The following is a 12,227-nucleotide window of genomic DNA, read 5'->3' as shown; positions in this document are numbered from 1 at the left end:
TCATATATAATAAATCTTAGAGAGAGAGAGAGAGAGAGAGAGAGAGAGAGAGAGAGACAGAGACAGACAGACACAGACACAGACACAGACAGACAGACCTATCTCAAGCCAGCTGGTGGCAGCACACAGCTTTAATCTCAGCAGTTGGGAAGCAGTGGTAAGTAGATCTCTCTTGAGTCTATCAGACTAGTCTGACAGAGTGAGTTCCAGAATAGTCAGGACAATATAAAGAAATACTGTCCAACCAGAGTCCTATCTCAAGTGATTAAGGGGCAGAGGGATAGAAGACACTTGATTTTCTCTTCAGGTGTGTGTATGTGCACACCCAGCATTTACACTCACACCCACAACTGGACAAAAAGGATGCTTAATGGTGATTGATAGGTATATTCAACAAACCCAAATTAGCAAAACAAAAGCATAGAAAGATGGAGACTTTTTTAGAATTATCCCCACAAGCTCTTAGGTTCTCTTGTACACAAACTGCAGAAAAGTTTGGTCACCGTTGAATCTTCAATACAACCGCTGAAGCCGATTTGTGAAACCTACACACTAGCTTAGCTGCAATTAACTGTGGGTGAGAACAAGTCATTTCAGATTCCTCCTCAGCACCTGGACTGCCCTCTCACTCTCTGGATTTAACTTACAGTTTCAGATGCCTGAGGTTGAAGCCGGACACACTTTTTTGGGTTTTTTTTATATACACAACCACATACAGTCCAAACAGCACCCAGCAGCCATAAAGACTCCTGGGGGTAGTTAAGCCTGAGTTTCATAAGGATAGTAAACTTAAGGGAGCCACGAAGCCTGAAGACAAATTCAGGACAGGAAAGGGCAAAACAGCCAGTTCCCTGGTGGCTTTCCTCACTGGAAAATCAAACATGTATTCTTACTCCAACAGTCCTGTCCATGTTTGCATGTCACCACACTTAGCAAAACACAACGAGATCATATATGACTAGAACTAAGTGCATAGAACGCTGTCAGGATCACTGCTTGCTCTTCCTTTTTCTCAGTCTTTTTTTCCCAGAGCTTTCAGGTGCTGGAGTCTTTTGTGTGTCTTCTTTCACTGGTGACACAGGCAGTTTCAAAATGATTTCATCATCGTCATTGATTTCCATCAACTGTGATTTCCGTCTTTCCAAAAACGTTGGTGTACAAACTGGCGTGGGATCCTGAAAGCAACAAATACACTACAGTCCAGGACTGGGCACAGGCAGCAGGACAACCACTGAGAATCACTACCACCCTAGTGTCCATCACCTTCTTAGCCTTTACCAGGAGCGAACACCCGACACCTCTACCCCCCTAGTTTTAGGTATACCATGATCTGTTTTCAGCTTGTTCTTATTTTCCCTCGACACAAGGGAAGACTGCTTTTCCTCCTTCAAATTATGTCTATAGCAACTGATTCCCAGCATACAAGGACATGCTCACCTGGCTGTCCACAGATGACGACTGCTTCCTCCTAGACCTCTTACTCTTCTTGCTCATGTTAACAGGGTAAAGAAAGGCTGTGCTATGCCCAGATGGCATGGTGCACGCCTATCTCAGCTAGGAGCACACCACAGCGTGTCCTCAAGTTTTGACACAATGCTTCTGCACTTGAGATTGGGGCAAAGAAGCAACAGATACCTAGCTTCTGAGGAAGGCACAATAAAGCTTGGAAATCGATGCCACCTAATTACAGTTATGTGGGGAAAAAGCTGACAGGTTCTATGGAGGACAGAAGACATTCTAAGAGTCAGTTAAGGAAACCTTTGTCAACCCTCGTGAAAGACACCTGGGACTCCTTAATGTCGCAGACAGAGGGCCAAGTCCAGCAAGGCTTCCTTATCTTGTTTCCTGACTAGCAAGGGACTCAGCACCAGAGAAACGCCTCTGCTAATTCACTTCTTGCTCCTGGGGTTGCTGAAATCTAACCTATACACAATCACAAGCCCCATGCTCACCTGCTTCATTCTGATTTTGATTATTATGACTATTTCCAGCTTGAAAGAACATGAAGAACATCTTAGCTAAACTGACAAGATAATGAAGATCAGGGGGCTGGAGAGATGGTTTGGCACCGGCTGCTCTTCCAGAGGACCTAGGATCAATTTCTAGCACCCACATGGCTCACAAATGTGTGTATGCAAACCTGCTTGGGCCAAAAGGACACTGGGTATCCTACCTTATAAATCTTTATTTCCCTTGGACAAAGTCTCTCCCTGAACCTGAAGCTAGACTGGTGGCCAGCAAGTGTCACATGTCCATGTTTCCCCTCTTCTAAAGCATGAATCTGACATTATGTGGATTCTAGGATTTGAACTCAGGTCCTCATATTTCTGTAGCAAGTGCTCTTTCTCACTGACTCAGCTTCTACACAATTTTAGGGTTTTAAAAATCACAATGCTGCGGCTGGAGAGATGGCTCAACAGTTAAGAGCATTGACTGCTCTTCTAGAGGACCTGAATTTAATTCTCAGCAACCACATGATGGCTCACCACCATCTGTAGTGAGATCTGATGTCCTCCTCCAGTGTGTCCGAAGACAGCGACAGTGTACTCATATACATAAATAAATAATTAAAAAAAAAAGATACTCTCTCACAATGCAAGAGACCAGTTCTAGCCTAAAGTTACAGCAGGAGGATGGGAGGTTCATCTTCAGAACACTTTAGTTGGGGGCTTACTGTGTAACATTGGGGCTCCCTTGGGCTATATTCAAGATTTCAAGATCAATTACTAGATCTCAAAAAAGTGCCCCAATAAACCCCCAAACACCCACCAACTATATGAAGTCTTTAACAAAACGTGAAGTAGTGGAAATTACTTTTTTACCTTAAAAAAAGTTTTTTTGATTAGTCTGTGTGTGTGTGTTGTGTGTGTGTGTGTTGTGTGTAGCTCGGAGGACAATTTTTAGGAGTCAGCTCTTTCCTTCAACAATGTGAGATCCAGTGTCTGAACTAGGTAGCCAGGCTTGCTGGCAAGTGTCTTTGTTCCAAGTCTTGCCAACACTCCTGAAAGTATTTCTATAGTAACCAGTGCCCATTATCCAGATTATCTTACCTGGTTAGCCTCAGAATCCCCATGAGTGTTAGCAATGCTTGAAATCTCTTTCTTTGGCTTAGGAAGGACCTGCAAATAAACAATTTGCATATTTATCAGCTATATGCATATGTGGTAGCTGAATTCCCATTTTAAGTATCAGTGTCCAATTGCCAAATGGTTTGAATGTAAGTAACCAGGGTGAGTAGTGCATGCTTATAAACAGTACTTGGAAAGTTGAGGCAGAAAAGCCTGCAATTTGGGGGAGCCTAGACCATGGAGCAAGACCTTGGTTTAAAAAAAAAAGCTAGGGACTAGAGAGATTGTTCAACAATTATGAGCACTGACCATTCTCTCAGGACGCAGATTCAATTCCCAGCACCCAGATGGTGACTTGCAACTATCTGTGAGCTAGTTTTATGGTATCCAACACTCTTTTCTGGTCTCCAAGGATACCTGGCAACCACTTGGTACACAGACAGGAAATTATACTGGGGGAAAAAAAGCTGGCAGGGGCCTGGGAATGTAGTTCATACAAAGTAAAATACCTAAAGCTCTGGGTTATACCTCCAGGACTGCACGAACCTGGAATCATTATGTATGCCTGTAATCCCAGCACTTAGAAAGCAGAGACAGGAAGACCAGAAATTCTATGCCATTCTTGGCAGCATAACAAGTTTGATGGCAGCTTGAATGAGAGACCCAGTCTTCTTAATACAACAACAGGAGCAGCCACTAGTATAAGCAAGTTCATCTATCTACTCAGGATCCCAAGATACAGAGGCAAGAGGGTCTCTGAAGGCTTGCCTGAGCTACAAACTGCTCAAACCTGTCCATGCAACTCAGCCAGATCTTTTCTCTAAACGGGGCTAGAGTTTGAGGGTGGGAGGGATGGATGATGCAGGCTCAGTGTCCTGGGTTCCATCCTCAGTACCAGAAACATTAAAAGCAACAGACTACTTGCCTCGCATGGGCAGGCTCCAGCCTGGTTACCCATCAACCAAAAGAGCCACATGTACAAACCAAACCAAAAACCTAGTGTGAGAAGCAGATTCTGTATAATCACAGACACAAGTTACAACCAGTGAGGCAGGAAGCTCATCCCTGTAAGACAAACCACCAAGAAAACTAGAAAAGGATATTTACCAGTGAAGGAAAACTATAATCAATACCCTTCTTAGCTAGTTTCTTCCTGAGTAATTTTTCCTTCTTCTTAAACCGATATTCCATCTTTAACATCTGCAAATGTCCTCGTTTCTGATTATAGCGTTTCACTGCTGGAAATGATGGCGGATGAAACGGAACATTGCACTGGTTAAAAAGGTCTTTATGAACTTTTTCTCGTGGCATAAATTTACCTATAAAACAAACAAAGAGGAAAGGTTCTTTTAATTTTGTATTTCCCAGATAGCTATTTCTTGTGATATGAACTAACTACTTGACAGAAATAACCTTTAAGCATCAAACAATGATTACTGTCTATGAGTGTGCATGTGTGTAGGTTCACATACCCTGATGCCTGTGGAGGTAGTGCACAACTCTGGGGGTTGGTTCTCTCCTACTTTGATGTGGGATCTAGGGATCAGACTATCACACTTCCACATCAAGCAGCTTTACCTGGTGGCCCACCTCTCTGCCCTCTTCTTTCTTTTTTTTTCTTTTTAACACAGGCTCTCACACAGCCTAAGCTGGCCTTGAAGTTGCCTGCAATGAACGTGAACTTCAGGTCCTCCAGCTTCCACCGCTCAAATACAGGCACTAAAGGTGAGTGCCATCAGATGCAGTGTATGTGCCTGTATGGCCTTGTGAACGCTGGGCCAGTACTCTACCAGCTAAACTAGACTCCCAGTCCCACATAAGCCCTCTCTACCCTGGACGGGGCAAAGATTTGTAGTAAAAAAAACTCAGTAAAATCCAGAGTCTTTCTGGTATTTTCCTCAAACCAGATAAAGCAGAGCACCTATGCCCTCAGGTTTCTGTCCAGCCACTTTCTCCCAACAGGAGGCTGTATGCCTGTAAACTGGTCCCAGGCAGGGCACATGCTACCATGGGTGTAGGCAGGCTGGGCACTTAGGTCTACCTTCCAAGGCAGAGATCTGGATGGTGATGCCACAGGTTTCAGTGATGGGGCACAAGGTTCACAGGGCTCTACTTACCGATCTCTGTGGGAACAATTTATATGCCTATCTGTGGGTGAGTCATCTGTGCAGAACAAGGAGGGCTCCTTGTAGTCTTCTACCCTCTCACTCTTGGTTTTACTTCCTTCAAACAGCCTCTCACTGAGCCTGGAGCTGGGCTGACAGCCAGCGCTGCACCCATCGTTGATGAGTCTGATCTTGAAATGTGATTCTTTACTCTTGGTCTTGCCCTGTATAGACTCCACTAACAGGCCTCACATTAACTTCTTAGTTTTACGGGTGTCAAGAATCTGACCTATAGCCCATCTATCTCTCCCAGTTGAGTTCCCTAACATTTGGTAAGAAATGAACTCAGGCTGCACTGCTGTCCCTTTATTGGCTCATGACTATCTAACCGTCCGTTTTCTTTTCCATTTTTTGACATAAAGCCTCTACACAGCCACGGATGTCCTTGAACTTAGAGAGATCAGCCTGCCTGTGCCTCCCAGGATTAAAGGCATGTGACACTTACACTGGGCTTTAACCCCATCAGTTTCCAATTTGAGCAAAGTTATTCCCAAACACCCGTTAAAGATCGGTCTGCTTCTCTTCCTGAATACAACCCCACAGGTAACTTCCTAATCCAATCACAGTGCAGGAAAGGTCAGAGTACTTACATGATAGAAGCCTTTCACCAAAAAGGTAGTTATCCATTGTTTCTGCAACTATCTTGGCAACATCCTCAGACTCAAACTCCACAAAGGCAAAGCCTCTGCTGTTTCCAGTCTGAAACAGAAAACCCACAAAAGAGCAGTTAAGTGGCTAATTAAGAGCATTCAAGGAATAGGGAGGCAAAGTTTAGAACAGAGGCAGAAGGAACACCCATTCAGAGCCTGCCCCACATGTGGCCCATACATATACAGCCACCCAATTAGACAAGATGGATGAAGCAAAGAAGTGCAGACCGACAGGAGCCGGATGTAGATCTCTCCTGAGAGACATAGCCAGAATACAGCAAATATATAGGCGAATGTCAGCAGCAAACCACTGAACTGAGAACGGGACCCTTGTTGAAGGGATCAGAGAGAGGACTGAAAGAACTTGAAGGGGCTCGAGACCCCATATGAACAACAATGCCAAGCAACCAGAGCTTCCAGGGACTAAGCTACTACCCAAAGACTATACATGGACTGACCCTGGGCTCCAACCTCATAGGTAGCAATGAATAGCCTAGTATGAGCACCAGTGGAAGGGGAAGCCCTTGGTCCTGCCAAGACTGAATCCCCAGTTAATTTGATTGTTGGAGGGAGGGTGGTAATGGGAGGAGGATGGAACCTCCTCCATATAGAAGGGGAGGGGGAGGGACTAGGGGGATGTTGGCCCGGAAACCGAGAAAGGGAAAAACATTCAAAATGTAAATAAGAAATACCCAAGTTAATAAAGATGAAAAAAAAAAAAAAACATTTGACCTGGGTTCAACTCCCAGCACCCACATGGCAGCTGAAATCCCCTATTTCAGAAGCTCTGATGTCCTCCTTTCTGGCTTCTGCAGATACTAGGCATGCATGTAGTGTACAAATACACAGACGGGCAGAACACCCATACACATAAATAATAAAATTCCCTTTGAGTTGGGCATGGTGGTGAATGCCTATAATCCTAATATGTGGGAAGCAGAGGTAGGATAATTACAAGTTCAAGGCTAGCCTAGTCTGTGTAGCAAGACTGGAACAGCCAGAGTTCCACAGTTAATCTCCATCTCAAACCAACCAAACGAAACCCAAACACTTTAAAGGTGCTTACAGGATATAAATCTAAAAACCTGTTGAAACACATGGCCTCTGTCATGGGAGTGATGGCTCATCCTAGTATCTGAGCCACTTCTAGGCTCTGGAAGTGGAACCATGTTTCTGGAGCAAATATGGATTCATTGCTCACTGTACCTTCACTAGTTGAGCGGTGAACAAAGGCTACATCTCCTGGTAGCTGTTAAATAAATGCAGCAGTACATCAAGAATCAATTATTTCTTAGAGGGGCCCATAGATGTTATTTGGGGAGAGGCCTCTGGAGCAAGTGAGGAGTAGCCATTCCGTGAGACTGTGGAGTCTACAGAATTTAGCAGCTATGACTCAGGCAGAGGCAGTGGCTGCTAAGATTATCAGGAAGCTGGACAAACACTTGACAAAGGAAAAAAAGCTGCTGGCTGTATTAGCCAGGGCACCTGCAGGAGACAGCAGGTACATTCCAGAAGGGATCCACGAAACTCAACCCACCAAGAGCCAAAGCTCAGGAGCCTCCTCAGGAAATGGAAGACTCAGACAAAACAACACCTTGTTTCCAAGGAGGGAGGTAGAGACAGGTGGGGCAGCACAAGTCTCCCAAGGGAAAGGATTGTTCAGAGAACTAGGAAAGGCAACCAGCAGAAACCCCAAGAGTTGGAAATTCTCTTCCAGGGAGGAACCAGTGGGCAACAGGCCTTAAGAAGCTGGTGTGGTACCACAGACAAATCCCACCGCATGATTTAAGCCCCAGTAAAAGCAAATTCACAAAAAACAAAACAAAAAAAAACCCACCAAAAACCAAAACCAAAAAACTGACCTGCCACTTCTGTTTTGGCTAAACTGGCTGGGAGCAAGTTCTACAATCCAGGCTCCAGCTCCCAGTACTGGGCTCACTTGGCCTTTCAGTTGGTGCTTGAGGAAAAGGTGCGTGTGTGTGTGTTCTACTTCCTGTTTAGAGCGCGAGTGCTCTTACCATTGGGCCATTTCCCCAGGTCTCAGTCACCCTGTCACTGGGCTGGAGCTGGGCTGAGCTGGCTAGTCAGTGCGCCCCAGGAACCCCATTCCCACTTTCCTAGCACTGGGATTACACATGTATGTGACCATATCTGGCTTTTGACCTGGGTTCTGTAGATGGACAGTTACAAACTGGGCTATCTCCACAGCCTCATTATTTTTCTCTCTTTATTGAGATAGAAATCCACATTATGTAGCTGTGACTGGCTTCAAACTCAGTGGTCTACCTATCTGTCTCCCAAGTGCCGGGACGAACGGTATGAGCCACCATGCTGCTTCGCTTGTGAAGAGTTCCCAAGTAGGAACTTTGTAGGTAACAAAGTTTTGCCTATGAATACAAAGGAGGCCGTACAATTGACAAGCAAAATAAACATAGTTGAATTCAGGTACAGAATCTTACCCGCTTACTTCTGGACAATCTGAATCTTCTAATATCGCCAAACTGGGCACAGTAGTCATAGATGTGGCTTTCAGAGAGCGTTGAAGGTAGGTGCCCCAGATAAACTACTCCAGAGTTAAGTTTTTCTTCCTTCTTCTGCTGAGGACAAAACAGATAAACATTTTAAAAAATTCACACTGCACCAAAACATTGTATATACACATTTTTTTCTGACCTGGGTCTCATTATGGAGCCTTGGCTGGCCTGAAACTCACTATGTAGACCAGGCTGGCCTCTAATTCATGAATACTAAGAGTAAAGGCATTACTATGCTCTCTGCAAAGGACTTTATTTTTCAACAAAGGTATGTTACCATTCCTTAACTTCAGAAAAATTTAATTCTAAAGTCTTTTTTCCCTTTTTTGAGACAGGGTTTCTTTGTGTAGCCCTAGTTGTCCTGGAGTTAGCTTTGTAGACCAGGCCAGACTCAAACTCACACAGACCCACCTGCTTCTGCCTCCTGAGTGCTGGAGTAAAGGTGTGTGCCACCACCCCCCAGCTTTCTAAAGTCCTTTCAGAGGATAGGTAGAGCTTTGCCTGCCTCTGTCTCTCCAGCACTGGACTGAAGGTAAATGTAACCTTACCTGGCCTGCAACAAAATTTTCAACACCCTTCATTCCTCTTGGTCCGGGAACATTTCTCTATCACAGCAGAAACTGAAAAACTAGGTGTCTGTATCTCTTTTCTTAAGCACCGCTGTGCAAACCTGAGGCTTGAGTTCAATCACACAGAGCCACAGACTCTGCAGAGACAGACTTATGTGTGCCGTGGTGTGCATGCACACCCACCTGTCCCTACAAAGCAGTCGGCACATGTGTTCCTTAATGGACAATCAAGTGAAAGTCTGTCATTGTCACTCCGAATCCAAGACCTTCAACTCTGAACTCAGATGGCAGCTTATTACATCGAATCATTTCCGATTAACCTTCACAGTGAAGACTATACTTCTGTCACCACCTTAGAGAACAAGAACTTGTTTCCCATCAGGTAGGGTACTGGGTGACCTATAGTGACCTACACCTGTAATCCCAGTGGATATATGGTTCAAGGACTAGACTGCACGGCAAATGTGATGCAATTTTGTGCTACAAAAACTCTACAAAGACACTGTAACAAAAACAACCCGCACAAAAGACACCCCCGCCAGGACAACAGCAAAACAAGAAAGAAAATCTTCCTTTCTCTCCAGTGCACCTCATGCTGAAAACCAAAGGGGATATAAACTTCCTTTCGGGGCAGTCTGGGAACAGAGCTTGGCAGGCTGTAATCCCTATTTTCTTTGGCGAAGCTCTGGTCTGAATACTGAGCCCGAGCTGTTTTCTGACTCTCGATCCTCCTGCTTCCCCGCTCGTCCAAGGACCTGGATTTGTCTGTTCCGTCTACTAAGCACTACAACGTAAGGGGACATACATACCTTCCAAATGCTGTGGTTCATTCTGAACCCCCATTTTGCGGGCCAAAGCGGAAATGTGACAGCTTTAACATATTTTGGGAATTGGAGGTGCCATGCTCCCCACACGTGGTACACCTCCTTTTTCACGTGAGCCCTGAGGGCCTAAAGGGTCAAACCTCACACCGATTCCCTGCCTGCCTCAGTCTCCAGAGCCCGTGAGAGGTGGGCTCCCGAGTCAGCGCGGCCAGAGAGCCCCGCCGCTCACCTTTTTCGCGCGCCGTTGTATTTGCGTCAGATCCTTCTCAAACTGCGAGTCCTCCCGCGGGTTCAACGCCAGAGTCGGCTTCGCAGGGCCTGAATACTCGGCCATACTGGAGAAGCACGAACAAGTTAATCCACGCGGAACCTCCGGAAGTGACGTTCTTTTCACTACTCGGAAGCGGAAGCAGAGGCGGGAGTGTAGCAAGAAGAGCAAGCCCTGGTGTTTGGAATTGGACGACCTCGAGCGCCACCTATTGACCACAATCTAAAAGACTTTCTAAGACGGATTAAAAATTATTCGGAGGCTAATGTTGGTGAAGTGCTTGCCCAGCTCTGCATAAACCATGACTGGAGCCCCACGCCTGTAATCCTAGAATTTGGGAGGTGGAGGCAGGAGGATCAGGAGTTCAAAGCGGTTCTCATATGCATAGTTCGACCACGGCCTGGGCTCCATGGACTCAAAACAAATTTACAAGTCCCAAACATTATCCATGTCTGTTGGCTAGTCAGGCCTACAAGCAATAGGGAAAGTCTTCCTGCCATGGACTCCTTTTGTAAACTTTGTAAACACTCAAGCAGGAAAGTGGTCAGGCCCCTGCCTGAGGAGCTTCAATGGCCAGCCTCCCCAAATCTCCACATGTCCCCCTCTTTCCCTAACATCCCTAACGATTTCTAACCGCCCAGAAGTGGGAGAGTGACCAGACTCTGGCATACAAGAAAAAAGTTCCACCAGTCCCTGAGTTCCCTCAGGTTCAGGACTTGAAATTCCACCAGTCCTCACCATGGAAATCTCCACAACATAGTGCAACATATATTTGTATTTTTGATATTATACATGTGTCTTTATGTGTTCAGGAATTCAGGTGACCATAGAGAATAATGGTGTGGGATCTCCTGAACCTGGAATTACAGGCTGTTGTGAGATGCCCAGTGTACTGGGAACTGAACTCAAGTCCTCTGGAATAGTAGAAAATATTTTTAACTGTGAACTACTTGTTCAGTCCCTATTTATTTTATTTTTATGTGATAAGTGTTTTGCCTGTCTGTATGTGTACCCTATATGTGTAATGTGTGTGCCGAGGACAGAAGAGGGTATCAGAACATGGACTTAAGGACTGTGAGCCAGGGTCCTTTGGCTCTTAACCACAGAGCCATCTCTTCAGCTCCCTAGTAGGTTTCTTTAGATAACACAATAGGAATTTTGAGAAAACACACACACAAAAAAAGAAGTTTGAAGACTTTCTTATGTTGAAATAATTGTCTTGGGATGTAGCAATGGCTCAGTGGTTAAGAGCACTGGCTGCTCTTTCAGAGGTCCTCAGTTCAATTCCCAGCAACTACATGGTGGCTCACAACCATCTGTAGTGTGATCTGACGCCCTCTTCTGGTGTATCTGAAGACAGCTACAGTGTACTCATATACATGGAATAAATAAATATTTAAAAACTGTCTTTCTGTCTTCTCCATTTGTTTATTTACTTATAGATTAATTGATTGATTGATTTTGTGTGTACGCCTGTCAATGAGTATGGGTGTGTGCACCTTTGCCCTGTATCACATGTGTCTAGGTCAAAAGATGACTTGCAATAGTTAGTTCTTTCCTTCCCCGGTATCGGTTCTGGGGACTCGGGGCTGGTGGTAAGTGCCTTTACTTGTCAAGCCATCTTAATGACCTGGTCTGAAGATTATTTTAAGCCAAACATTTTTGAGACTCAGGGGATACAAAAAGGTCTTTATCTAAGAGAGCAAGTTCTGAGGAGATGTGGCTTCCTTAAATCCCTTTGGGGAATATCATGACATTGAGAACACTGTAAGAGGGGCTGGAGGTACAGCCTCGGTACAGAGCTTACATGCCTGTTTTGAAGCTCTGGCTTCTATTTCAAACTCTGAGTAAGCAGCACCTAGACAGCCAGCAATGTATGAGGCCTTCTCAGTTTCCACAAAAGGGGGAGGGCAATGGCAAGGTGGCTCAGAGGGTAAAGGCTACTGCTGTTAAGTACTGCTGAATTGGACCATGGAACCCAAATGGTACAAAGTGAGAACCAACTCCAGCAAGCTCTCCTCTGAGGCTGTACTAGTTTTCTTTCTGTTGCTATGATAAAACAAACCAAAACTAACCTGAGTGAGAAACAAGATTTTGTCTTATAGGTTAAAATCCAAAGGCAAGAACTGAAGTAGAACCCATGAAGGAC

The 12,227-nt window shown here is 45.1% G+C and overlaps 1 protein-coding gene across 2 annotated transcripts; it reads right to left on the bottom strand.

Annotated features, from left to right (window-relative positions):
- Positions 1–371: 371 nt before the first annotated feature.
- On the bottom strand, positions 372–10,193 carry Nifk (nucleolar protein interacting with the FHA domain of MKI67). Of its 2 annotated transcripts, none has more exons than XM_087579980.1 (6): positions 10,040–10,193; positions 8,343–8,480; positions 5,824–5,932; positions 4,176–4,387; positions 3,051–3,119; positions 372–1,175 (listed from the first exon to the last, which is right to left on the bottom strand). In XM_087579980.1, the coding sequence occupies exons 1-6, from the start codon at positions 10,142–10,144 to the stop codon at positions 990–992; spliced, it is 819 nt and encodes a 272-aa protein (XP_087436106.1). In that variant the 5' UTR covers positions 10,145–10,193; the 3' UTR covers positions 372–989. The 2 variants fall into 2 exon arrangements, with proteins under 2 accessions (XP_087436106.1, NP_631925.2); NM_139186.2 differs by having other exon boundaries at positions 8,343–8,477; positions 10,040–10,176.
- Positions 10,194–12,227: the final 2,034 nt, after the last annotated feature.

The sequence above is a fragment of the Rattus norvegicus genome, chromosome 13 (genome assembly GCF_021556685.1).
Source record: "Rattus norvegicus strain SHRSP/BbbUtx chromosome 13, alternate assembly SHRSP_T2T, whole genome shotgun sequence".
Classification (NCBI taxonomy): Eukaryota; Metazoa; Chordata; class Mammalia; order Rodentia; family Muridae; genus Rattus; species Rattus norvegicus.
Note: the sequence above shows the minus strand (reverse complement) of the source record. Positions and strands in the feature narration are given on the sequence as shown.